Here is a 27,161-nt window from a genome sequence, read left to right as displayed (position 1 = left end):
TTACAACACTTTCACAACCACTTACAATCACGCTTTTACGCAATTGTAGAATAACAATAAATTGTAGAATAAAATTGTAGAAAATTATTTAGATTTTTAACAAATTTTTACCAAATTTCACAATTTTTGAGAATTACTGTATAATTTTTTAACTATTTAGAAAAACTTTTAATTTAAATCTTAAAATATTTAGACTTGACATATACAATTTTTTTTAAAAATTTTTAACCAAGGTTTCTTAATGTATATATACAATTTTTGTGTTTGTAACTTTAGAAAAATAATTATTAAAAAAAAAATATTTATATAACTGTAAACAATATTACTAATTTATTTTGAGAAATAACTTGTTTTAATAATTAATATTGTATTTTATATTACATTTATAATGTGTTCAATTCCAGACCTTCAAGTAGATCTTCTTACAATGATAGAGATCGTGAATACTACGAGTACGAGAGATCCTAAAGTAGATATTTTCCGCATAGATAACTTGCTCTCGCATGATCCTATCGCACGCAATTTACAATTATATTCAAGACCTCTAATTAAGTGTAGTACATTTGTGCAAAAATATAACATGAACTTAATAAACATAATTACGTAATGATGGATCCATTACAGTGGTGTGACGAACAAGAAGACTATCATAGATTATTGTAAAAACAAAATTGAAAAAGCAGTGATAAATGAATAAATAGTCGATGGCGCTTCATTTTGCTATATGAACTGATGATTATGCTTCAACAAAATGGAGTAAGTTTTTTATTCAGGAACTGATTTAAGAAATCTGTTATTCAACTGAATTAATATCACTTCACATTTGTAGAATGTTGTTGACGTCAATATTACCGGGGTCTTATTACGTAATAAGGATGCTTATCCTTATATGACACGAATAAATTCAAGTCTCAGGATGAGGGACGCAGAGAATCACAAATATCGCAACTATCAGGAGGGACGGACAGTAACGTAACGGGAGTACCCAGGATATTTTTCAACGCTAGCTGAGAAAATTGAAACTCACTCTGTCTCTTCTACGATCATCCAGTCTCCTCCTACCGTCCCTCTCATCCATATCTAGTCATGCACACCTACGGGATTCATAGATATTTGACTACATAGTTCAATGTGCACATTTTGTGCACATAGAGGCGCTGATGGATGAAAACACCTAAAAAACGACGCGATGATCGCTCTCAGGTTCCTCTTTGTAAACACACACCAAACAACGATTATTTTATCGACAGTAGATGAGGCTACGTAGTTCCACATCCACGGCGCTGATGCTATCTCCATTTCGATCCCACCGGAAAAGGCCATTTTTAAGTTTCTCTCTGATCATTAGAGGTCTCCACAGTCAGAGTTGATATTCCTCTCGTTTGTCGGTTAGTTTACTTACAACGAAAATATAACCTAACGGTGATTCTCTTGGACTAATTTGTTATTAAGCAGTTTTAATTGACAAATGTGTTAAGGTGAGCGCAATATTTTTTATGCAATGGCAAACGACAGGGAGGTACTTCGAGAAATCTGGGATGGCAAGATCCCAATCTGTTTTACTCTCAACTCTGAGGAAATTAGCGATTTACAAGGACCAGATCCATTTTATCTGATGGTATCTAGATTAAGTTATTTTCCACTTTGTACAGAGAAGGTAAGAGACTGTTTGTGACACGTTTTATTATGTGCATAAACTCTAAGAACTAATAACTGATTAATCTTTATTTTTGTGAATTTTTCTTTTAAGTTAAACTTCTTGGATTTCTTTTTTTTTCTCTTTAAAGGAAAACGAAAAGAGGAAGAATAAAATGCAAGAAGTTTAGCTAAAAAAATAACTATTATAAAGCGAATTTTTTTGATTAATGATCACATATTATATAAAACTGCTTTATGAAAACTACTTTTGCTCATAAGACAATTAATCAGTTGATAAATTAAAAGCTTGCTTGTAAGTTAACTTCAATTTTGATTAAATTTATATCTTTTTCTAATTGTAAGAATTAGAAAGATAGAAAGGAAGTAAGATTAAAATGTTAATCTACATTGGTATAAATAAACATAAATAATTTTATGTGTAATATTATGTAATATTGTTTGAATATTGTTGCTCCAGGTTCGGAAACATTTCATACGACATATACAAAGCGACAGTAAACAGGAGCACGAGATGTGGCTAGAATTCAATGGAATACCATTAAAGTGGCATTATCCAATTGGTGTTCTACTGGATATTTATTTCAATGACATTCAGTTACCTTGGAACATTGTCGTCCACTTTGATAAGTTTCCAGAGAATGTTCTAATGCACTGTCAAAACAAGTACGCAATGAGTTTTATACATTCATGGACACAGAGATTGTAGTCTTACTTGTGGAATAATTGAATATAAATTATTGAATATGATTTATAGGTAAGAATCAATCGCTGAGTGAGCAAACTGTATTCCAAAATCTATGGAAAAAATATTGCAATCTCTGTGTCCACAACGTCAGTGCAATTTATTGGATGGATAATGTATATATAAATGCAACATTATATAATTTTAGAGAAGTTGTAGAGGCACATTTTCTCTCTTGTATAAAAGAAGCTGATGTTTTGAAACATAGAGGCCAAATTGTCTCTAGTATGCAGAAAAAGGATCACACCCAGTTATGGAATGGTATTATGAATGATAAATTCGATCAGTTCTGGTCGGTGAATGGTAGGCTTATGGAAACCAATACTGAAGAGGGATTTAAATATATACCTTTTCGTTGCTATACAAGTGAAGATAAATACATACAAAGACTTGTAAAACCAATAAATGAAGAGGGCCAAAGAAAGACTTTGAAACATTTGTTAAATGAAGTATTCCCAGATCAAGAAAATGGTACTATTATAACGTCTAACAAAGAACATGTTACAATTATCCAAAAAACTAATTTGATTTCTCTTAAAAATTTATTAAACAAAAATCTAAGACAATTTTTAAATATGTTTATTTTGAAGGATAAGACAATTTCTCAAAGTTTGATATTTCAACATTAATGGTTATATTTAAATTTAGGCAGTTCTTGTTAAAACAGTGATATATAAAAAAAACTGAACAAAATTATGATATTTTATGACAAATTATTAGATATTTTTAAAAGCTAATATTTTGTAAAATATCTATAAAATAATTTGTTTTTGTAGAATAATGTTATCACGTATGACTAAATTTTGCAAAATTATTTGTCAACGTTTATTCATGAAAATATAAAATAGTGCAAATATCGAAAAATATTTGAGAAATGTTTAAAAACAAAATGAAAGATGTCTAAATACAAAATTGCAAAGAGAATATAAAAGAACTATGAAAGTTTATTTTTTATATATATACTTTGTGAAACTATAATACGTCTTACCATTTTTATGCAATAATATTACGCACATAGAATTAAATATATAATTATAAATATAAAAATATAAGTATTGACTTTGAAGAGTTGTTTTATCCTTTAAATTTTAAATTTGAGCATATAAATATTAAATTGTTTAATATTATAACAAATGCCAGAAAAGAGAGAGAGAAAGAGACAGACAGACAGACATGTTAATACGAAGAAAAATATTTGATAAAAATCAAATCAGTTTATACAGTTGTAACACATATCTTTTAATTTTTATGTGTGTTCTTTTCATTTATTTAACAAAATTGATATTAATTAAATGATTTTACAGTTACAGTGCGCACCCATGGCATTGTGCCACCATTAGAGACGCCGCTTCAATGGATGTCAGAACATTTAAGCTATCCAGATAACTTCCTACACTTAATCGTAGTTACATTGTAATATATATTGAGGAACGGAATGAAATTCATTATGAAGAAGGAAATTCATTATGAATAATAATATAATTTTTCTGTGATTACCATGTACATTTTGCTTTGTTGTTTTGTGATGATGTATTTATTTTATAAAAATCTTTCATGAAAATTATGAATTGTAACAAAATTAATTGGTACCAAAGACTATGATATAAAGGGAAAGAAATATCTATCCAAAATTGACATGTTAATAACTAAATATATTGAGTAAATAATTACAATATTTTTTACTTTTTACGTTATCATACAATCGTTTGGTTTGTGATGTTCTTGTGACGTCTGCGATGAGTGAGCATTCGCATAATCTGCAGGTCTGCGTATGATAACGGGATCATTTCCATTGTTACTATATACTATTGTTTTGCGACTGTTACCAATACTAAGGTAGTTGACGAGTTCTTTCTTTCTGTCTTGTTCCTCCTGCAATTAAAAAATTTTTTTGATTAAAAGTTTACTTACGTTAAAAGTTTACAAGTTTTGTTTTACCTGAAATATAATCTTCGCGGTATCTTGGAATCTCTTATGAATCTCTTCCTTGCTCAAAGTAGTGTTCACCTCTGGAGATTTATAAGGCACAGCCATTTATATCCTGCATAATTTTGCTTGCATTTTAAACGTGTACTTTCTCCATGATACTTAAGTTGCCTTCTTTTTATCTGTAATTATAGATTCGATTAGCAGCAGTTCTTCAAATCCGACATTTATTTATTAAGATTTTTTATAAATACGAACAGTTTTAATCCTTCATTGTCACATAGGATTCATCCACTGAAATATAGGTATATTTCAACTGAAAATGTCACTGGCATTCATATGCCATAAACGGAATGCGAGGGAAGGACAGACTTCTATCAAAAGAGTATTTCTCTTTTTTTTTTTAATTTTCTATGCATGCGTACAATGATGAGAAATAAAGATTGAAAAGACATCAAATCAATGTCAATCGACATCGAATGCATCAAAAACACTGGGGCTCAATTCTGTACCGCCTACCGACAAGTATCGGTATCGTTGCGCAGATATTTTATATGGCAAAAAATCTGCGCAACGACACCGATAGTTGTCGGTATGCGGTACTGATGCGGTACAGAATTGGGGCCCTGGTCAAAAAGCCATCAAATCGATGTCGTCCGACATTTTTTTCGAACATCATGTGTGCTTTCCAGCAAGACACAGCTAGTGTAACACAGTGCCTACTAGTGTGAGTGAGACACTGATATGTTCTTTCTCACACTAGTGGACACTGTTACACTGTGTCTTGCTAGAAAGCACACTATTTCTCACTGAGTTAAAACTACATGCTCTATGACGAAATGTGAGTCATTATATGACATTATATGACATATCAGATGTGATGCAAGAGTCTGAACTTTTGTTTTAAGCTTTTTAACTAGACTGTACGACAAGGAGAAGTGTATACCCTTTTAATCGTTTATCCTTCTCTCGCGTTTAGACCGTCAGTGCAGTATACGTATTTCAGTGGGTCCAGTGGACCCTGTATTTCACTTTGATAAAGCATATCTTTTATGGAAAATAGAAAATGATACTTATGAAGCCATCTTTTGAAGTATTCTCTTAGCATTAAAACTAACTCTAAAAATAAAAAAAACGATTTTTTTTTTTTCGAAAAAATTACAAATTTCTAAATTTTTCATTTTTTTTACTATTTAATCTAATACTAAATAATCAAATTTTACCATGTGAATAATTGAAATACATTCTCTAAATCGTAAAGTATATTGTTAAATTTTTTAACATTAATATCTCTGATCCTTTGAACTACTACGTACAACGAACTTCATACAGGGTCCACTGGATCCAGTATTGACAATCGTATTATGTGACAGAGGTGTGACAACGAAGAGTCAATAAAGAAAAAAAAAGTACAAGTCGGCAAAGATAAATCTAGTGTTTAATACCATTGTAATATAAGAGCAATAGATAAAGACAAGACGTGAAGGAGGAATGATGAGAAAAAAAGACGTGAGATCTCGCTGAGATAAAAATATGGAAAGGTCCCGTTAGCACACATCTCGATCATATCAGCAACGCTCAATCATATCAATTAATGCCTAGAGATTTTCTGGTAAACTATCAATTAGAAGATTTTATATTAAATTGGCCAATTGGCATTATGGGCTATCGGGTTCCTCTCAAAATATGCATGGCCTTTCACATATGGTAATTTTCTTGCCATTTATGGGAATTACACGACACAAACGACACAAGACTTCCTTTCCTTTTTCTTCCGTGCCGTACGACGTCGAGAGAACACGTGTATCGTGGAAGCTTTTCGAGTGGAAACGCGAGTGCGCTTTGTAATTAGCGCGAAAATGAGCATCTCTCCCGCTCGAGCGTCTTATATGCCTGAAGGTCTCTCAGCCCGAATTACCATTCGAACGTTTTGATGTCACGTTGTGAAGATTATTCTTGTCTCTCTCGGTACTCGATCTCGATTTGCATATCTTCATCTCTGCGTATCAACTTGCGTATCAATTACGCTAGCCAGATAGAACGGTTCATTTTAAAAGTTTTCATAAAGTTTTCTTTCTTTCTGAATTATGATTCGTAGAATTCGGGAATTCGTAGAAAAATAGTTAAAAAATAACGTAGAAAGTTACATACCCCTCATTAGAATTCCTCAGAACTTGTCAAATTCATACAGAAATATTTTTTATGTCAACAATATATGCTTTATGAATGCAATAAGAAAAACATTCGTGAACAAAGAGAGAATTAATAATAACTGATAATTTTTTAAATATAAAAAAATTCGAACTCGATAGTATCTTAGAGTCCCTTTTTCTCAGTTTCTTTTATATAAATAACATTTCAGAAAGAAGAATTAAAAAAGAGAATCTTTTTTAGAATTCTTTACGTAAGATTTTTAAGTAATATTAAATAAAACACACTTAATTTATTTGATTTTTAAAAACTTTTTTTTCTTAATAAACATATTTTTAAATCATTTTTATCGATAAAATAGAGATGAAAAGTATTGAAACAAACTCAGTAAATCAATAAATTTTTACTTTGACCTCAAGAGTTTTTTTATTTAAATACATATTTTCTTTGGACATTTAATGACATATTATTATCCTACAATTCAATTTTTATATTTATTTAAAAAATATTTCCGTGTAAAAAATGTAAATGCAAAGACCGAATTCGCTATTAGTGCACACTTAGTGCGAGCACCCGAATTCATTATTAAGCATTTTTATAAATTTTTATAAATTATCTGAAAAAATTAAAGTATTTTGTTTCAAAAATCTTTATAAATATAAAATTCATATGAGAAATTTTTTCAAATATTAAGATATGAGAATTTTTTCACCGAGAGACTCGCCAATAAAGTCGAGAGCATATTTATCGAGAGTTAAACTGTAGTAAATTGTACTCTTGATTGACTGTAGTAAATTGTACGCTTTTCGATACAGGATATGAGGCGAACGATCAAGAGAAGAAGTTGGACTTTAAACTGTTTAGATGTCGAGCAACATAGGTACGAAGGAACCGTTAAGTCGCGAGGGAAAGCCGGAGATCGACACTCGTCGCGATTCGATCTTCATAATATTACACGCTCGGAATGTTACATTCCAACGGAGTCTTTTTTTTTATCGTGCCACTGCACCCTTCCTAATTGCGTTGCAACAGCCGGTGACATTTATTGGCGTTGATTGGCGCGTTGCAACAGTCATGTTTCGATTCAAGGTCCGCTCGGCGCACACGCGGTGGCCGTAATAAAAACGGATAATGTCGTTATTACATATCATGATTTAATCATGAGACTTCGACGGGTAGATCCTCCCAAAAAATGCACTGTTAATTTTTCTCTTTAAATGAAATTATATGTCGCTTTATTAAAATATGTACAACAATGCGGACTTCTTCAGATAAAAAAAAACATTTTTGTTTAAAAAAATATCTATTTGTGATACATAAATATTGAAATGAGATTATATATTGCGATAAACAGACGTAATAATTGCTTACATGAAAAAATTTTGTGTAGTTTTATCAAGAAAAATATTATCATTATTCAATGATAGTTTCATGAATTGAGAGAAAAAATATAGAAAATAAAAATCTCTTCTAGAATAGATATTTGTGTTACAAGTACGAGAAGTACGACTATTTCCTTCGAGTGCGGGGAGTGGACGCACGAACCGAAAGCGAGCTGTAGGCGAGTGCGTCCACCCGCACGAGTAGGAAATAACTGATTCGCACATGTGTCACACACACAATATTTTTTATTACCTATGTGCCGAAGTGTAGTCTTTGAATGTGAATTGACAAGTTAGCCAAGACTAGTCGCAAAAGCGACGAAGTGTCAAAAAAGTTGCCTTCTCCTTTTTTTTTTAAATATAGTATCCATCCCTCCCATAGAAAACTAGGATGATACAGCCTAGAGACAAATGTGATTTGAAAGCAGAATAAAACAGAGAAAAATGTTATTACACAACAAAAATACTAGAACAAAAGATGGATGAAATATGTGGCTTGTTCTTTTTCGCTGCACTGCTGCACTGATGCAACAGGTTAGAGCAAGACAAATATATTTTTTCTCATTCTAACTTATTGCACCAGTGCAGCAGCCAGTGCAGTGAAAAAGAACAGGCCTAATATACACGCTCGTGTCCGCCCAGAGACTTTTCGAGATTTGTGGCCTGTGCTTGTTGCGAGATGACGTGGCATAGTTGTAGTTGGACTTCTGTCACATACATTAGCCGCACCTATGGTGAAGAACTGAGGGCAAAAAGACCAATCACATTAAAAAATCAGAAAGTGCTCGATGTATAATTGGTTTTTGCTCTTAGTTTTTCATTTTTTCTCTCTGCAGCCGTGGCTATGTGACAGAAGTCCAAAATCTTCATCGCTGTGGTTTGTGATACAACGCGAATATTAAAATGGAGGAAAAAGTATGAAAAAATGATCAAGCGTGCAGAATTGGGGGGAATAGTGATTCCTGCACGATTGTTTCCACATGCTTAATTGGTGGAGAAATGAGTTACTTGTGTGAGAAAACTATGAGGAAAGGACCACTTCTGACGCACATGTAACAAAAATAGAATTTTTTAACGCTATTATTATCAAAACAATCATATTATACTCTTCATAGATAATTATTGTTATATTTATTAAAATTATAATATTGAAAGAAAAATATATATCCTTTAAAAACTATTAATTTTACCAAATCCTACAAAAGAGATTATAGGCAAGATATTATTTCATGAAAGTATATTTTTGCTTATATATCACAAAAATTTTTGTTAAATAGAATATTAGTTTTAATTTGATACTAATGCTTCTCTGAGCATATTTATATCGAAGAAATTATGTTAGTTTGGAAATTGACACGCAGTTGAAAAACTTGTGTGTTTAATTTAATATTTTATGTCCCAAATGGTTCACACAGAAATCTTTGTTATTAAGCAATATAAATATTATTGCTTTCTGTTAAAAGCAACATAAATATTATATTTTTACATAAAAGTAAATGTAAATTTTTTAATTTGACATAATTTTTATGCAACAATTTAATGAGAAAAATAACACACATTATTTTAATACTATTATTTTAATACTATTAGAAATGTTAATATAACGTATATCATGAGATCACATCGTGAAATAATAGTTGTTCCTATATTATAAAATAAACTCAATTTCTGTCAATTTTAACAGATAAATTTTGTTACTAATATAATAATAAGCAACGTATTTATTGTGTAAAATTAAAAATACGTGCGCATTGTGTTACTTTTACACTTTTTTCAGTTATTCTAATAATTTAACATTTTACTTGAATTAACACAACAGCAATATGTTAAAATAACAAGCAATGTTACTAATTTTTAACATAAAAATTTTAATCAGTATATTTTTTAATAAAAAAACACAAATGTTCTAATTGTGCAATAATTTACAAAATTTTATAAAAAAATTAAATGCTCTTTTTGTTACATGATAACAACTTCGAGATACAAGTTGCTAAAATCAATTATCCCACTGACGTTAAAGTAGCAATCTGTGAAACTGAACTTTAGCTCCCATTCTTTTTTCGCTACTGCACACTGTAACGATTGCTTAACTCGCTCAGGTGCATTGGAACCAAGTCACTTATATTTCAAAACGCGCGAGAAATTATTTATTATTATATTTGCTAGTCCGTACAATTACTAATTACGTTTATATAATATATAAATTCAAGATATTTTTCATTAAATCAATCATTAATCAATGCGCAAAAATTTATCATATCTGCCATAAATAACAAATAAAAATCCTACGCAAATATAACTAGTAATTAGAAACTACCTTCATTAATTCTTTTGTTTACTTTTTTACCGTATAATAAGGATTATAAGTTCATTAACGTTTTATTACTTTCTTACGGGATAAATGACATTTACTGGTTAATCATCATTACCATTAGCTGCAGAGAGCCGGCGCGCGAGTATGGAAATGTGTGTATCATTCAGTCCATATTTTCCTTTCCTTTTAATAGCGAGCGTTTTATTCCCTGTTACCAGACTCGCAACGATAAACATCGGTGATAAATCATACATTTGCATAGCAGGAATTCACTGTGCGGTATGCATTCTACGTTGTCTACGGGAGATTTCAACTACCGCGTGCGAAACAGCTATGATATAAACTACGCACACACACACACACACATCACAATTTTCAAAAAAAATATTGAGATTGTGCTTGAGAGATCAAAAATTACAGAAATCCACAGATGGACTTGTACAAAACCGTGACTCCAAAGATCGGGAATCGAAGCGCGAGAAACAAAGCAATGCGAGGAGCGCTCTTTACACGTGCAACGTGTACGTATGTGTGCACAATACGTGCGTACGCGTGTGCATGCGTGTGCCGCCGCGTTACGCGAAATCGTGCGCGCCCGGAGAAGCTGACGCATCGTGAGGCCCGGCGCGGTTGCGCGAGCTGCCAATCCAATATCGGACGCGATAACGGAAACAATGCAATCGGTGCATCGACGCGCGGGGTATCGGTGCATGGGGGACCAAAGCCGATGTGCGTGAGCTTCCATGACTTGGCTCACGCTTATCTCCATCGCGTCTCTAATCCGCGCGGCCCGGCGGGAGCCGGGGAGGCGAGAGATATCGGGGCGAGCGGGCGAGCGAGCGAGCGCGTTCCTCCTCGGGAAACGTGCAGTCTGTGCAGTTCGCAAGTGCTCGCTCGCTCCGCGCCGTTCGTGCGCGAAATTACGTAAATCGCTAATTGCGAGAGGAGTGCGCAGCTCCAACTTGATGTCTCTTGCTTGAGAACTGATTTCCTTTCTCCCTCCATTTCTATGCTACAAGGAGTAGTTTTATGCAGTTGCCAAAAACGCGGAATTCCCTGAAATACGCCTTTTGTTAAAAAAAAAAAAAAATTAATGATATAAAAATGACAATTCCTTTAATCGCTCTCGAATAGAGACATCTTTAATGTAGCTATTTATTCATGAAATTTATGTATGAAACGTTTGTGAAAACAGAATTAATTTAACTGAACAGATGACCTCGATACTATGCGACAGAAATTGACGCGTAGCTGTTTACCAATATTATAATAAAAATAATTTCGAAGGCGAGAGGTTAGAGCGACGATAATGAATAAAATTTAATTTGGAACATTACGAAATATGTCGTCACTGCTCGTCATTGCCTCGCGATCCGAGCGTAAATACGGGAATCGATGTAACGAGAGAACGTAACTTTTCTCTCCCATATACTACGTCACGCGTAACTACTGAAATGCTCCTGGTAGGAAGATAAATGCTTGTAAGGTTTGTAGAATTGCGTGAGAGGAAAACCTCGTGAATCATATCAATAGAAGAAAGGACTATTGCGTCAAATGTGCTAATGCAATACACGCTTTCTTCGAGCCATTCGATAAAGTCATGTGTCTTTCCAGAGAGGGGAAAAAAAATGCGCGCACACGTACACACACATGGTATCTCCGAGTCTCAGGAAAGATTAATGAATGTCGCATATGGATATATAGTGACAGATTACACTCATCGCCGTAATGTTATAATTTTGTGCAAAATGTAATAGCTTACAGTCTATTAAAACTTCTTTTAAATTTATTTATAAAAACCTGTAATTCCATTTTAAACCTGTCCTTTTAAATATCCATTAAATAATTGATCTTACATATTATTCTATCAGTTTATCTACAAAATAATCTCAAAGCAATCGATTTGATCTCTAAGCAAAGTTTGAAGGATCGAACGTATCTCAACTTGTATTTTGATTATTTCAAATTAATGGCCGTATCGTTAAGATAAGAGTATTTCTCCAGTTCACATTTCTCCGCGATAAGCAATATCCTATAATATATTCGTATCAGATAACAAATGAGTGAGCATCCTGAAAAAAGTAATTTTGATGAGAGTATAGGGACAATAATAACGGAGAAAGATATTCTTTTAAAATAATCTCTTATATTTTCTTTCAAATTCGGTAAAGATTCTATATTATATAAAGCGTGTCAAAAAGTTGTGAGTGCCAAAATGGGCATTTTCGTGTCATTTGGCGCGCTTCATACAATCTATAGGCATTATGTGTATATGATACAATATTTAATACAATAATTCTTACATTTCTTATCGTACAAAAAAAAAAGGATTTGTATCTCGATACCTTTCTCTTACATTCTTTAGACATTACATATTTTCACTCTCATTCTTCGATACTCTACTGTAGATACGCGCACATACACACTCTCACACTCACTCTCTCACTCTATTTTTTTTTTTTCGTTTGTTTCCTCTCGATAAATCACAATGACGGATGTGGTCATTCCAGGCGAAACTCGATAATAATAATAATAATAATAATAATAGGGAAAAAGGCGTGTATAATAAAATACAGAGTTACTGCTATCGTAATCATTTGCAACATGAAAATAAACCGATAAACCGTTCGATTCAATGACTATTCGCGTTTTTAAGCTGCACGTCGAAAGAACCGCGTTTGTTTCCTTTCTTTCTTTTTTTTTTTCTCAACGTTGACCACGTACGTGCCAATAAACGTAAAATAATACATTGATAAGCAACGCCGGATAATCGTAAAGTTTTTTCGGCCGTGTGGAAATTACATCGATTGCACGCAAGAGTGTGACAAGAGAAACACAACATTTTGAAGCATGTGATAGGAAGGCATAGGGATGACGGCGCATACACCAGAGTCTAACAAGTCCCGTTGTGGGGAACTTCAATGAACCTTCATGTCATCGCGACACAAGAGAACAATAAATAAGGAATAGAAATACTGATATTGCGCGCGAGAGGGATATCGATCGACATATCATTTTCGCACAGATTCCGTACAAATACAATACAATAAATATATGTACGCTCATCGGCGAAGGATACTTGGTGACGCGCTTTTGGTTCTGGATTCCTCTTCACGCGAGAAACCGTAAGGCACGAGCAATTCGAAGGCACCTGACGAATTAGAGGCGCGTTTGTCGTTGTAAAATGTAAGTTGATCATATCAAAATATAATTTTCGATATATATATATATATATATATATATATATATATATATGTATGTATATATAGAAAGATAAATTTATGTGCTTTCTCTCTCTGTGTATATGCATGTATATATACATGTCCATCTAAATTCATTTATAAATTTTTCATTTATATACATATACATATACATAGGTATATAAACTTTTTTTTTGTACACGTACAATACGAACATTATGCATACAACATATTTACTTGTGTGTTGTGCGGACTATAAAACGCGGGGGCTCGCCCACGAGACTCCCCCTTTTATGCACTTAAAAAATATTGCTTGTATACGCTTTATGCCTCTCGTTAACAGACTCTTGTGGGCTCCGGTGTGTACGTATGTGACATACGTACTACAACACACAAATACAGACGCACTCAAATCCACTCGAATACGTACACGCACGCAAGAAGACACTCTCCGGTGACGACTTATTTTTCGCAATCAAAAAAATTTTTTTTGTCGTGCGGTACCTTATTAGAAAATGTATTATGGCATTATGTCATTTATTATGGCTTATAATTACGCTAAATCTTTTTTTTTATATTGTACACTGCCGCCGTGACCGCTATTAGCGATCGCGAGCAAGGCACGAACCCACTTCCTTTGTTCTGTCTTTCGATCCTCGGACTTGGTTGGCGAATTGTTCTACGATGAGAGAAAATAATATTATTCCTCTATACACAATAACAAATTAACGAGTAGAAAATTATGTACTTTTTTTGAAACACGTAACATTAAGTAAGATAAGATTAAGTAGAATTTATAATTCATATTTTTTTCTATTCAAAAAGAAATATAGAAATTTTTTTTATCACATGGATATATTGCTCCACAAAAGTAATTATTATGATTATGTCGTGAATTTATTACTCGTGAGACAATAAATTAGAGCTCGGTACGAAGCGATCGCGCGGGCAATCGCGTTGGATAATGCCGTGCCATGAATGAGCTCGATTAAGCGTGAATATTGAAACATTAACGTAACTGCCCTGTCTGCAGCAGTGATTTACAAAATTGCCCTTCTTGCCTGTTGCTTGGCAACCGCTTGATTGTTTAGAAATTTGCCCAGTTCATCAATTTCCTCGAATCGATAATTAAAATATTTAATAATCTCTGTAAAATCACATTATCATGATTTCTTCTGTTTTAAACATTTACTTTAAGTGCGACGTTATTATTTTAGAATTTGATTGATACGAGGAAATTGAGGAAAACCTGCGTTGTACTATGATCAATATCGCAATACTTTTTCCCCGGTCTAAGGAAGATATCTCTTGTAATCTATTACAAGTTACTTTACGATCAACTAATGATGATTCATAAAAGTTTCCTTTCTGATAATTCGCCAGCAAAGTCATGAAGAACTCGCTTATCTACTCGAGGATCGTAATGCATCTCGATCTCAGTGCATGGGAAAGAGAGTTCATACATACCAAGAAAGAAATTTATCAACGATTGTCACATATCTTTATGATGCAAAAATAAAAAAATAATCAGTTCAAAATTATAAACCTGAGCTTTCTAATTTTACAAGTTGTGAATCTTGTGATAGCCAGAAATTATTATACAGAGATATTAATATTTAAAAAATTTATTAGAATTAATTATGCAGTATATAAAAGAATAAAGGACACTTATTTTTTAAATATTTTCTTCTCAAAAGTTTTTAAGTAAAATAAATAATAAAGTTTAATAATTAAATAACATTAATTTAAAAAATCGTAAACAGTTTCTGTTTTTATGAAAAATGAAATATTATTAATTGTCAAAATGCAAGCACTTAGATATTTCAAATGACAATATTCACCATGCTCGTTATTTATTACTCATATTTAACGTTGGAATTGATTCGATATAAACTTTCTTTTTTATCTGAATTACTCGACGGAGATTATCGGCATTAAATGCAACGGAAACTTTTATAATTTGAACATGAATTGTATATAGGTAATAAGAATAATCATCGTTAGAACAATCACCTTTTTAAGTTGATCTATGCTTGATCCTAATATCTATTTCAGATAACATTATTCTACAATATATTCAACATTATATAATAGATGTGTGCGTGTGTATACCTATTGTATTGTATATACACATCCACATCAGCTTGTTTTATTACGCACGAATTTCGACGCACGATATCTCGCACTCGCAATTATACAATTAAAATATAAATATATTACATAAGGCACGTAAAAATCTTTAAGAGCCGCTCTCGTGTCTTTTTAATCCCTTTTGTTTACCTCGTCCGATTTTACCGTCAACTAGCAAATTATTTAGTATTTTATGTTAGGCAAATATATATAATGATATCCTGTCATTAATACTGAGAAAAAAAAGTTATTGATTTGACTAAATTTTTCAACTTAATTAAATTTCCTTAATTTAACTATTTGTGTATTTCAGTCAAATATAAAAATACTTAAATTGAAGTTCAAGTATTTCATGTATTTAAGTTAATTACATGAATACTTGAACTAAAAAAAAATTAATCTAGTTGAAAAATTTAGTCAAATTAACAACATTTTTTTCTCAGTGTACGTTTAATCATATGAAATTTTTGTCATCATTCGGCAAATCAATTCGCAGAGAGCGAGATGACAAGCGAATTGACAAAAAGAAGGCACGAGAAGTGATCTCTGCGGAAGTGATTTTATTTTGTTTCGAATTCTCATCTTCTCTCAGTTTTTTTTACCTTTTTATTTTTTTTCAGAATTGGAGTCATACAAAAATAGATTATTTCTTCCAAATGAAAGAATCAATTAAACTCTAAACGCTTTAAAATAACATTATAATACATATATTATAATATATCTATCCACTGAACACATGAATATCCAGTAGAAATTTAATGTCGCATTTTATCTGTTTCTCTTGATATTTACATATTTACATATTTACAGATAGACAATTTAAGAGAGAACAATGAAAATACGAAAGCAAGAAAGAACAACTATCAAATAATGAGAAGGGATGTGACAAAGTTTTATCGTATAATAATATGGTACGCGTGTGTGATATGTGCGCACATGGAAGAAATGATTGTTTGAGCAATTAAGTGATTTCTGCAGATCGAATACATGTACACGACCGGGTGATAAATGCGATCGTGCGACCAGTTCGCGGAAAGCTATGGGTGGCGTGCTACCAAGAAATCATGCGATCAACGCCCGTCGGCAGATAACTTTCCGTAGAAAATAGACACATTTAAAGAAACATGACTTAAAAATTGTACTTGTCTGCATCCCTTAATAGGCAATATGCAATATTTTGTTGTAAAAAAAAGACCAAACTAAAAATTTTTAACAAATACTAAAAATATTTCTTGTATATAGCATTGCCTTTTTTTTTTACTTACTACATCATGCTAAAAGAACAGATTTATTACATTTCATGGTACTTTGGTTCAAACATTTCTTTCCGCGAACCTTCTCTCGATGCGACGCAATGTTTGCGTTCTCTGATATAATCCTATAATTATAGCAAACGAATTCGACCTCTAAACGGCCTAGCCGATAACCACCGGTCTCTAATCTCGACGATAAAGCGGTGGAAAAAGATCTGTTAGGATATCTGCACAATTTTTCGAGAGGAGCGAGCGAATGATGGAGGGGTAAAAAGTCGAGCAGGTCTGATGAAATTAGAAGAAGACGCCAGTCGAGGACGCGACCATATATAATCTCCTTCCACGCCTCGGGTCGTCCAATGGCCGATTAAAACTTTATCGCGATGTATACCGCAGTACCGACGATCTGTGGAAACGATAAGTGCTTACGTGGTCTACTACGTGTAGTAAATCACGCACGAATCGATCTTTCGTCAATACGTTCTAACCCGAAAAACCTGCAAGTCGAATTTTTACACCCTCAAGTTAATTGAATGTAATGCAATATGATTGTATCGTGTTTTTTTCTTACGTTTAAAAAAATGTGTCTATATGGAACGAAACGAAAGAAATATAAACACAGTCGACGGTTGTTCTGAATGAACATCTAACGATTTTCTGTTGTCAATTTACTCAATAGGGATTCGAAATGGAAACTACATATAGTATGAGGACACGCTGACAAACGTACTCTTCTGCGGGAATCCTACAGTTCTATACACATCTAAATCGGGTCTCCAAGGCACTCGCAAATTAAGCTCAAAATCATAATCGCGATTTTGATCCTCGTTGAAATTACAAATTATCTGACAATTACTATCAATGTTATTGTTGATATTATGACTATTGACAGGAGATAAACGTTGAACGGCGCATTTCTTTATGGGTTTACTCACGGGATTATCTAAGTAAGGCTTGAAAGTGATGGCATCAGGATTATTCGAAGTCGATACGGTACTGATTGATTTCGTAATTAATTCCGTTCGCGCGAGTTCCTGTGCCAACTTCGGCTTTACGAGGCAAAGAGGCTCATCTTGAGAAGGTATATCGTAGGAGTCGTCCACATCCGAAGATCTTTCGCAGAATCTCTTCGGCGATGGTATCATGTCGTAGCAGCAAGAAAGTATACAATGATGTCTCTTCAAAGGTGAAAATCTTTGCTCACATCCTTCAGAAAAGTTAGAAATCACGGAATTTGCTCTTGAGGAAGAATACGTTTTAATCGAAGGCTCTGTGTAACATGATTCTCTTATAGGTAATTCTTGATAAGAAAATGTCGACATTGTAGTATGACTGTCTGCAGAGCAAGATAGGCTGCAAGGCGCTACGTATTCTACCTCAGAAGATGATTCCATTCCAGTACAGTGTCGATAATTTAAGGGATGCTGAGAAGAAATAAAACCAACATCACAGCTAAAATGCGACGGCAATTGCTCATGTTCCGTCCCAGGTCGATCAAACGACGATGAAACATCCGAAAAATTCGAAACTTGTCGTAACGAAGCGGAACTTGTCGTCGTCAGATCCAACGGTGAATCACCGGAAGTGACATCCTGAATGGAGTCCAGCGAATTTCCTCGAAGTTTGACTTCTTTTCTGATATCCTCCTCTTGTTCCAACCATTTCTGTACTTGACGACGATTTATGTTAAATTTTCTTGCGGTAGCTCGTTGATTTTCTTTTACTTCCTCATCTCGATGGAAAGCATTAAGGACGTTGAGTTTAAAACGCAGGGGAAACGATCGCCTGCGAGTAAAATTGCCGGACGAATTTAAACTGTTGGAAGGAATGAGAGGGTCCACCTCACTGTCCGACCAGTTATTCCTGGATCTTCCGGCAGAATCAGGAGGACTCGAAGGTAAAGAGTAACCATTGCAATCGTACGCAGGGCTTACCGATCCTGAATTGGTCCTGAATTGATCTGGTGACGTCTCGCCAACAGGTGGTCGTTGATAATCGACGCACGAAGATGCAATTGCTTCTTCCCTTTCATCAAGTGCACTTGCGTCTTCCTCATCCAAGTGCACTTCTTCTTTGATCAATGTCCTGCAACATTCTGTCTTCTCCTGTATTTCTTCCTCCCTCTTCTCTTCGATATGCTGCGTTGTCTCTTCTGATTTTCTCTCCTGCTTATGCAGAAGCGATGGGATCGGCTTCTCGGAATCCAGTGGCGGGCACGTGTGTGCGTGCTCATGCGCGTGCACGTGCAAGTACGCGTTCGCAGGAGCTCGTGAAGAATCAACAAAGTGAACGGACGACGAGGAGCCACCGCTATCGGCACTTCGATACGATACCGGCGAGAGTGGGGCCCGTAGGCCATCGGGAGAGCCCGTCGATTCGTACGGCCCTGACGTCGCCGTTGTGTCTGGACTCGCTGGCTCTGTCTTTATCATCGACGGCGCTAGCAGCAGGCTGTACGATCTCCCGTCGAATGAATCGACGTTCCCATAATTCTGTTCTCGTTGCTGCGGATGATGATTCGGCGAATGATTACGCGTGCTATTATTGATATCGTTCACGTTGTATTGAGGCTCCTGATGTGGTGAATGGTAACTCGTTAAAGTTTGATATACCTTTACCTCATTTCTGCCACTGAACGTTGAAGCTGCTTCTGCATCTCGCTGTCCGTCTTTATTCAATACGTAATAACTACGGTCCTGATCCACTTGCGTGTCCGAGTATCCATGAGTCTTTGATACATGAACTCTGTCATCGAGTTCCTCGTATAAGCGAAGACGTTGTTCTGATGAATATTCTTGATAATTCACAGATGTTAAACATAAGGGCAAAACCGTGCCGGCAGTAGTAGTCTGAAGACTAAATTGGGGCGAGGAGGGTGCACTACCATGCGGAGGATGAGAAGGTGGGGGCCCTTGCTGTGTAGTCAGCTCGTCGCCGTGCTGTCTGTCGAGGTTGAGGTTCAAGGCCGGCGTCACGCTATACCTTGCTGGAGTCACGGTATTCCCTGTGGCTTCCGTCACAGTACTATCCGATTTAGAAACACTCGCAGGGGAAACAGTTGTCGATGAGACGGTCCCTGTATTCCCATTTTCAACGCTGCTTCGGAGCTGCTCTTCACATTGCAACCATTTTTGTATCTGACGACGATGAATATTATACTTCCTTGCAGTAGCACGCTGATTTTGCCGACAATCCTTGTCATGCCTATAGGAATCCAAAACTTGGATCTTAAAGCCTGTTGTAAAGATACGTCTAGTACCTATAGCGCCCACAGATTTTCGTATATTCTGCTGCTGGTGTTGTTGTTGAGCTGATTTTGGCATTATCGTTGGTGTAACTAACTGATGCTTCGAGTGAATCATTTTCACTGAGTTCTTCACTGAGCATTTCACTCACGTTATAGAGTTTCCGTTTCAAATATTACACACATAACTTTTTCGCACCTGTAGCAATGGCTGTCACGTTGACCACAAGTCCAAGTACAACGATGCAGTTAACAGCTACTACGAATTTCGAAACCGGCACTGTCAATAACGCACGAGGCTACCTTAACGCTTAACATTGCACGATGCGATCTGACCGTGCGGCGCCGAAGTTCCTTTTAGGTCTTGGATGCCGTAACTAATTTCATCCCCACCGGCGAGTCTGCCGCTGCTTCTCACTGGTCTTTCCCCTCCGCTGAATCGCCATCTCTTTCTCTCTCGTTCGCTCGAGCCTCTTTCCTCGCACTCCCGGCCTCTCCTCTATGTACCCCCACTCGCTCGTCACTTCGCTTAGCGCTATCTTCGTTCAACGTATCGCTTTCGTCGCTTTCCTTCTTTCTATCCAATGGGCGCCCCCTCGACACATCGTTGCTCCATTCGTACAGCACGCTAGTCTACCGCCGAAGGCGGCTACCAGTCATTCTTCTTTCTCTATGCCACCGACCTAACCTCCTCTCTTTCTACAGGATCTCTCGTCATTCTGCCTCGATCGCCTACCTAACTGCCTGCAGGCATAGACATCCTCCCCGTCCTCTCCTTTCTCTCTTCCCTTTCACACCTCAGCGCCGTAAAACTCCGCCATTTTGTGGGCTCACTTCCGTTAATGACGCGCGCGGGAAACGTCACGCCGGCGTGACGACGACGCTCTCGGCGCCATGTTGTCTGCTCCGAACGTCTGACTGCCTGCTTGCGTGCCGCTTAGCAGTTCGCCGTGGCAGCCAGCATGGAGCCCCGATTTTTGCTCGCCTTTCTCTTCAGGCTGATCTCCGTTCGACTTCTCAAAACACGAGGTCGAACACACGCGAAATGTAACATTTCAGATTTTTTAAATAATTCATTATATGGTATTATGTTGCATCTGTAAATATAAAAATAAACGAAAACTATAGCACATAAAATTTAAACAGATTGTAATTAACTTTAAAATCTATTCTTCGAAGATCTAGATATGTAATTTAGATCAGGTCACTAACATATGTCGAGATATGAACATTATGATATATGTATTGTACGCGTATTCGACCCGGCAGTAACACAGGAACTTTTACAGTCAGGTAAAGCGGCTAGTGGGTGAGGGGATTTTGCCTTCCAGGAAAAACGCTTATGGCTTACAGCTAATGTTAGGCTTATTGAATTAGAAATCGCTATGTCTTACAACTCGACGGTAAACTAGAGTTGAAATTATTTTCTCTAGTTGAAACTAGTCTTTAGTTTAGCATTAGATATCATTTATTATTATTACTATGTTCATATTTATAATCTGTTTTTAACGAAAGAAATTTTATTTTTTTTTTATTTTTTTTCCTATGCTTTTTTTTCTTTTTCATGGTGTTGAAGTTACTTTTGAATGAAATTTCGAGATACACGATAGCCTCTTGCATATGCGCCGTGGAATGAGATCATGTTGTTTTTGTGGCGTGAGCCGACAGTTAATATGTTTAGCTTCACGCGCCGTTGCCATGTCTCTTCTTAGCCACACGTAGGCCGCAGCGCATACGAACGCGCGGAGAGACCCGCGAGGCAATGACGCAAGCCGTACGCTCGCATATACTTCGATGAACGAGCACGTGAGCAAGATAGACCGATAAAAAGAAGCGGACGAGGTCTCGTAAATTTCCACGATTCGCGCCACCGGCAGAAACCAAGGATGCCGACGAATCTTCTCGCAGTTCTCTGAAGAGGCACCCTACTCTATTTCCAAGAATCACGGCGGCTATTCTTGTGCCTGCTCATCACGATGAGGCCTGCTTTTGAACACGTCCGCCGTGCAGCAAGAAGGCACCTGCCTTCTCGCACAGATCGGCCTTCGTATAGTTATATAGGCACGACTCATCGCTTAAGTATTTCACTACCTGCGTCCGTGAAACAGAGATCTTCCTGTCGATTTGCTACATGAACAATTGATAATATCAACTGCGCTCGTAATAGCATTGGGCGTTTTATCAAATCGCGCTTTATAAAATCTTTTGTTTGATTTATTCTGCGACTATAATTGGAGCAATCACATGTAACTTCCTTAAATATTTTTTTGCATTTTTTATCCATCTCTTCTCATGCCTTATCTTTCGCATTGTATCTAAGTAAAAATATTTGCTGAGAATATTAGCGACAAGTATCATAAGGAAAACATTGAGGTAGCAGCAGACCGGCAGTCGCCTAGTGCGGCACGACGGCTGGCACAACTCGTCGGATTTGTCCTTGGGGCCGAAGGTAGGCGCAGCACGAAGACAGAGGACGTGGCAACATAGCAGGCGCCCCCTCTTTTGTCCGCCGGCCGGTCTTGCCAGACAGGGTGTCGCCAGTTCGGTCGGCCTGGTCGTCCGGGTTAGCGCGAGGGACGAGGAAAGGGAGAGCATGACGGAGAAGGAAGAAGGGAGAATTTATGTGTATGTATACGCGCCTGTGTGTGCGATAGAGCAGCACTAAGAGGGAAGAGACGCGCCATGGGGGGAATCGTTCGAGCGATGAACGTAGGAGAGACGAGGGACGAGAGACGAATGCAACTCGCAGCTCGCAACCCATAAGAGATCGTTGTGTGCGTATTATAGGATCGGTCATGGACCTACATTCACGCAGGCCAGGCATGTTTGAAAACTCGCGTTCTTCTGGAATGTGGCCTGCGGAGTCCCCTTCGGCAGCCTCCCTCTTTCCTCCTCATTCGCCGGCCCTGCAAGTCTCTCCTCAACGCAGTGGACGTTGCTCGGACGCCTACCTACGCCCTTTCCTTGCCCCACCGTCCTTCCATGATCCCCGTTTACCCGTCGCATCGCCGCGGCCACCAGCTTGGCGCCCCAAATAGTCGCGTAACCAAAGACGCGCCTCTGGCTTGGCTTGGTCGCGCCAGACTTCTCGACGCCCAAATGATGTACATCGACCATTTCTGTCTCTCTTCTTTCCTCGCGCCCGCCTCACGGCTGTTATAGCCTTCGCTTTCCGCGGTCTCTTTCCACGTACTTATGCACGGATGATAGGAATAAGGTTCTATATAAATAATAAAAAATAACGAAAAAAAAAAGATAGATGGACCATGTTTCTATTTACCCCAGTATCTTATACTTTGCCTCCAATCCAATACCCGTGTGACTATTATCTGTCTTACTCAGACAACAAAAATTAGTTAAAAATTCATTTAAAAATTAGTTAAAAAATTAGTGTAAATAAAAATTGCAAAATAAGAAAAAAATGTAGATTTGTAATTCACAGAAAATTATATTAGGTAGCGTTTCAACTTTCTCGTTTAACGTGTAGATAAAAGAATCTAGCTTGCGTTGGCAAAACGAGACAGGCGGTCGCCTACAAATGCTCAACGTGTGGGCGATAGATTAAATCTAATCTCGGAATCGTGTTAGATTTTGGTGAAGTTGGCCATCGTTCAAAAATTCGCGTTATTCTACCCTGTACCTTTCATGTTGGTAGATGTTGCCAGAACTTGTTTCGCGCATTTAGACTTTCATTATTTCTCACGTCAAATTCTACTTGTAATATATGTTACTAATTCGTCTTAAATTTCATAATCTTTCAGCTATTTCTTGTCGAAATATATAGCAGAGGTCGCAAAACAGACAGTCTGCGTTTCTAATTTAATGATTGATATCTGGCACTCTGTCGCACGTTTTCGTCATAAGTAAAATTTCCGCATATTACACTTTATATTCAGTAATAAAAATTTAAATAATTTTACGAATATTTGCGTTTTGAATTGGCATCCTGCATGTAACTCAAAGAGTAAAATCGCTCGATAACAGCGGATTGGTCGTGGAAAGAATTCGTGAACTATGACATGTTGCGAATGTAAGTGCGATAAGCAACCATGGCCATTGGGGAACAACTGTATATGTGCACACTCATCTTTTATCCAGAATAAAGAGCGGCACTCGTTGAAATTGTAGTCGTTGCAGTTTATAAGAGCTACACTTATTTATGTGCATACTAACTGGAAAAGCGATACGTAAACGCCGTACACATACAGTTGCGTTAATGCATGCAGTGTATATTACGTGTCATGTATGCGTGCAGAGCGTCGAATCTAATCACATAGCAGGGACGGATTAACTAAATGTTTGTGCAATTTTTAAACTTTTAAAAATAGAAGGAAGTCATGACTTTTTTCAATCATACATATCTTATATAATGAAAGGGTGTTTGACATTGATATTTATTCTAAATAACCAGTAATAAAAATTTAAATGATCAAAATAAGAATTAAAAAATTTTTTATAAACACTATTTTTATAACAAATACTTTTCTTATAATATTAATATATATCAATCTAAAAAGTTTATAATAATTTAAATATAATCATAACAACATTGCTCTATTTTCATTAGCATGATGTCATATTTAGAAAAAAAGAATTGTATAATTCACGGACATTTTATACTCTTATATAAAAATGATATAGTAAAACTTTGTTTTTTTTATTTCTAAAATGTTCTTTATAAACTCCATTCTTTTTTTATAAATACATGAATAGTTTTTCAAATTTCTTATATTTTGTGTTTGGGATTTTATGCACAATATATGTTATATTTATATTACTTAAAACTCTTTCTCATAAGATTCAATGCTATTTTAATAGGTTATTTAATGAAAATTCTATTCACAATTTTATTCACAAAATTTTAAATAAATTTAAAAATGCCTAAATATTAATTCTAAAGGAAAATGTCCAAAATATAAGAATAAGGTCTCCCGTGGACAGCAATCTATGCCAAATCATAATTCTTAACCTATAGTTCAATTTTGTCAATGGGCACTTTTATCTGCTAGTCTCCCCAAAATATACAGGGTGTTCCATTTTAATGTCAAATATGCTAAATTATAAATAGAAATTTTTTCCAGATAAAAGTTTTTAGACTTTAAACTTGGACTTTGGAAAACTGAGGTGAGGTCGATACAACTTTAGGTGGCATTGCAAATAAGATGTTATAATACGGTCATGTTGATTTTTTTACTAATTTTTTTATTGATTTTTTTTACTACTCTCAAAGCAAAAATGGTTGGAAAACAAACCTGCTAAACTAATTAGATAATTAGATTTATATCCTGATTTGAGCGTTTAGGAATGTTAATGTTAGCAAGATAGCAGCCTAGTAACGATGGATATTTGCCAATTCTTTCGCTATGTTAGAATAACGACAATATTTATCTCCATTAATGTAGATTAACTTTAATCTCACTTCAACTTTTTTTTTTCTAGCTTTAGGAATGAAGAAAGAAAAAAAGAATAAATTGGGCGAAATTTATTAAAGTTAATTTTGAGTAGTAGAAATATAAAACAATTAAAAATTCGCGAACTTTTTACAATTCACATTCCATTTTTTCTAACAGCGTACGTTAGCTCTATGATAAAAAAAAAAAAAAAAAAAAAAAACGTAAAGGAAACCGATCTAATTCATAGAATGTGTACGTACGTTAAAGAACTAGCATTCGCGATTATGCAACACGCGTACGGACTAAATGCTGCGCGTTCGTCGAGTCAGTCCGCAATGTTGAATGTGCCAGTGTGTAGAAATACACCTCCTCCGTAGGCGGTCATGCGATGGCGCCTACTCGCGCGCATACCTACCTACCTGTAGCGGTGTAGCCCCCAAACGGCTAACCTCACAACAGGCGGAGGCCGCTCTCCGCAGCGGCGTACGAAACTCTCGTTTCACCGAGATTCCGCCGTCCGTGCGTCACGAGGGAGAGAGAGAAAGAGAGAGAGAGAGAGAGAGAGAGAGAAACGCCGCCCGTCTCTCTACGCGTATCCGTTCGTCGCGCTGCTGCTGCGAAAGCGGACATTCGAGAGAAGCGAGCGTACGAAACCAGCGGAAAAAAATTTGAATGATGGACGGACGGACGGACGGTCGGATGGACGGACGATCAGTCGATGCGACCCGCGGAAGAAATTCCGCAAACGTTATCACGCAAGTGTGTTGGGGGCACAGATGCGACACGCGCGCACGTACGCATATGTGGGAGCGCGCCGCGGTGCAACGTCGATGATAGCTTTTTATTACAAGCCTGACGCACACTCGCGCACACATGTGCGCGCGCACGCACACGCACTAACCTTTATCTTATCATTGGCGAAGGCGGATCGAGGCTGACTGGTTGTTTGCTATAGTATCAAGAGTCGACGTATCAATGCGCATTGACCAACACTCTCGCTCTCCCTTTCTCTCTCTTTCCTATCCCTCTAGGATGCGAGAAAAAGAGAGGGAGAGTAGAATTCCACGAGGGTGAAGCATATCAGCCCGCAATTTCGATCGAATGCAGTTCACGACGGCGCGGCGCGAAGCGCGCCACAAATCCCTCCAGATGGCGATTCGCCTTTATCGACCGAGTAGTTAAAAAAAAAAAAAAAAGATACGCGCGGTAAAAAGATGCTGTTTTATCCGCGGGACGCGTTATCGATGATGCCTCTGAAACTGGGATCGGTCGATCAATATTCTCGTACAGAGATAGACCCATTTCTACCAACGTAGATTAACTTTAATCTTGGATTAAGTTACTCTTTATCTCTTTCTAATTTTTGGAACTAGAATGAGATAACAAGTAAATTAAACCAAGATTAAAATTAATCTACATTGGTAAATAGGCCATAGTCTAACGGCTTAAAATAGAAAATAGCGTAAATAGAAAAAAAAAGATTTTACATTGGCGAAACGTTAGCAAAAAAATGTTAGCTTAATAAAATCGCCTTTTTTCGTATTTGTATACGAAATCTGTAATTTTTATGTGAGAGTTTTAAATGTGATTTATAAGGACTCGCGTTTCTCGAAAGTGTCATTTAAACACGTTTGCTCTATCTTTAAGTAAGTATATCAAACGATATCAGTCTATAATTAGTCATTGTAATAATAAACGTTTACACGTGCACCGTCAATGTTTCTATATTTGGATCGATTAGTCACTAGTTCAGTGTGATGGTTTGTT

At 36.1% G+C, this 27,161-nt stretch overlaps 3 protein-coding genes across 8 annotated transcripts; 1 reads left to right on the top strand and 2 right to left on the bottom strand.

The window, feature by feature from the left end:
* Positions 1–1,340: 1,340 nt before the first annotated feature.
* Positions 1,341–4,032, top strand: LOC105830062 (autophagy protein 5). Its single transcript, XM_012669199.3, has 4 exons — positions 1,341–1,657; positions 2,117–2,322; positions 2,550–2,872; positions 3,706–4,032. Exons 1-4 carry the CDS (start codon positions 1,502–1,504, stop codon positions 3,816–3,818), a joined length of 798 nt encoding a protein of 265 aa, XP_012524653.1. The 5' UTR covers positions 1,341–1,501; the 3' UTR covers positions 3,819–4,032.
* LOC105830063 lies at positions 4,033–26,418 on the bottom strand. Of its 6 annotated transcripts, none has more exons than XM_012669202.3 (3): positions 26,296–26,418; positions 4,340–4,509; positions 4,033–4,273 (listed from the first exon to the last, which is right to left on the bottom strand). In XM_012669202.3, the coding sequence occupies exons 2-3, from the start codon at positions 4,433–4,435 to the stop codon at positions 4,088–4,090; spliced, it is 282 nt and encodes a 93-aa protein (XP_012524656.1). In that variant the 5' UTR covers positions 4,436–4,509; positions 26,296–26,418; the 3' UTR covers positions 4,033–4,087. The 6 variants fall into 6 exon arrangements, with proteins under 6 accessions (XP_012524656.1, XP_012524657.1, XP_012524658.1 ...); XM_012669203.3 differs by lacking the exon at positions 26,296–26,418 and adding an exon at positions 25,810–26,280; XM_012669204.3 differs by lacking the exon at positions 26,296–26,418 and adding an exon at positions 25,814–26,280.
* Positions 16,114–21,098, bottom strand: LOC105830061. Its single transcript, XM_012669198.3, has one exon. It carries the CDS (start codon positions 20,117–20,119, stop codon positions 17,453–17,455), a length of 2,667 nt encoding a protein of 888 aa, XP_012524652.1. The 5' UTR covers positions 20,120–21,098; the 3' UTR covers positions 16,114–17,452.
* Positions 26,419–27,161: the final 743 nt, after the last annotated feature.

The sequence above is a fragment of the Monomorium pharaonis genome, chromosome 6 (assembly GCF_013373865.1).
Source record: "Monomorium pharaonis isolate MP-MQ-018 chromosome 6, ASM1337386v2, whole genome shotgun sequence".
Taxonomy (NCBI): Eukaryota; Metazoa; Arthropoda; class Insecta; order Hymenoptera; family Formicidae; genus Monomorium; species Monomorium pharaonis.
Note: the sequence above shows the minus strand (reverse complement) of the source record. Positions and strands in the feature narration are given on the sequence as shown.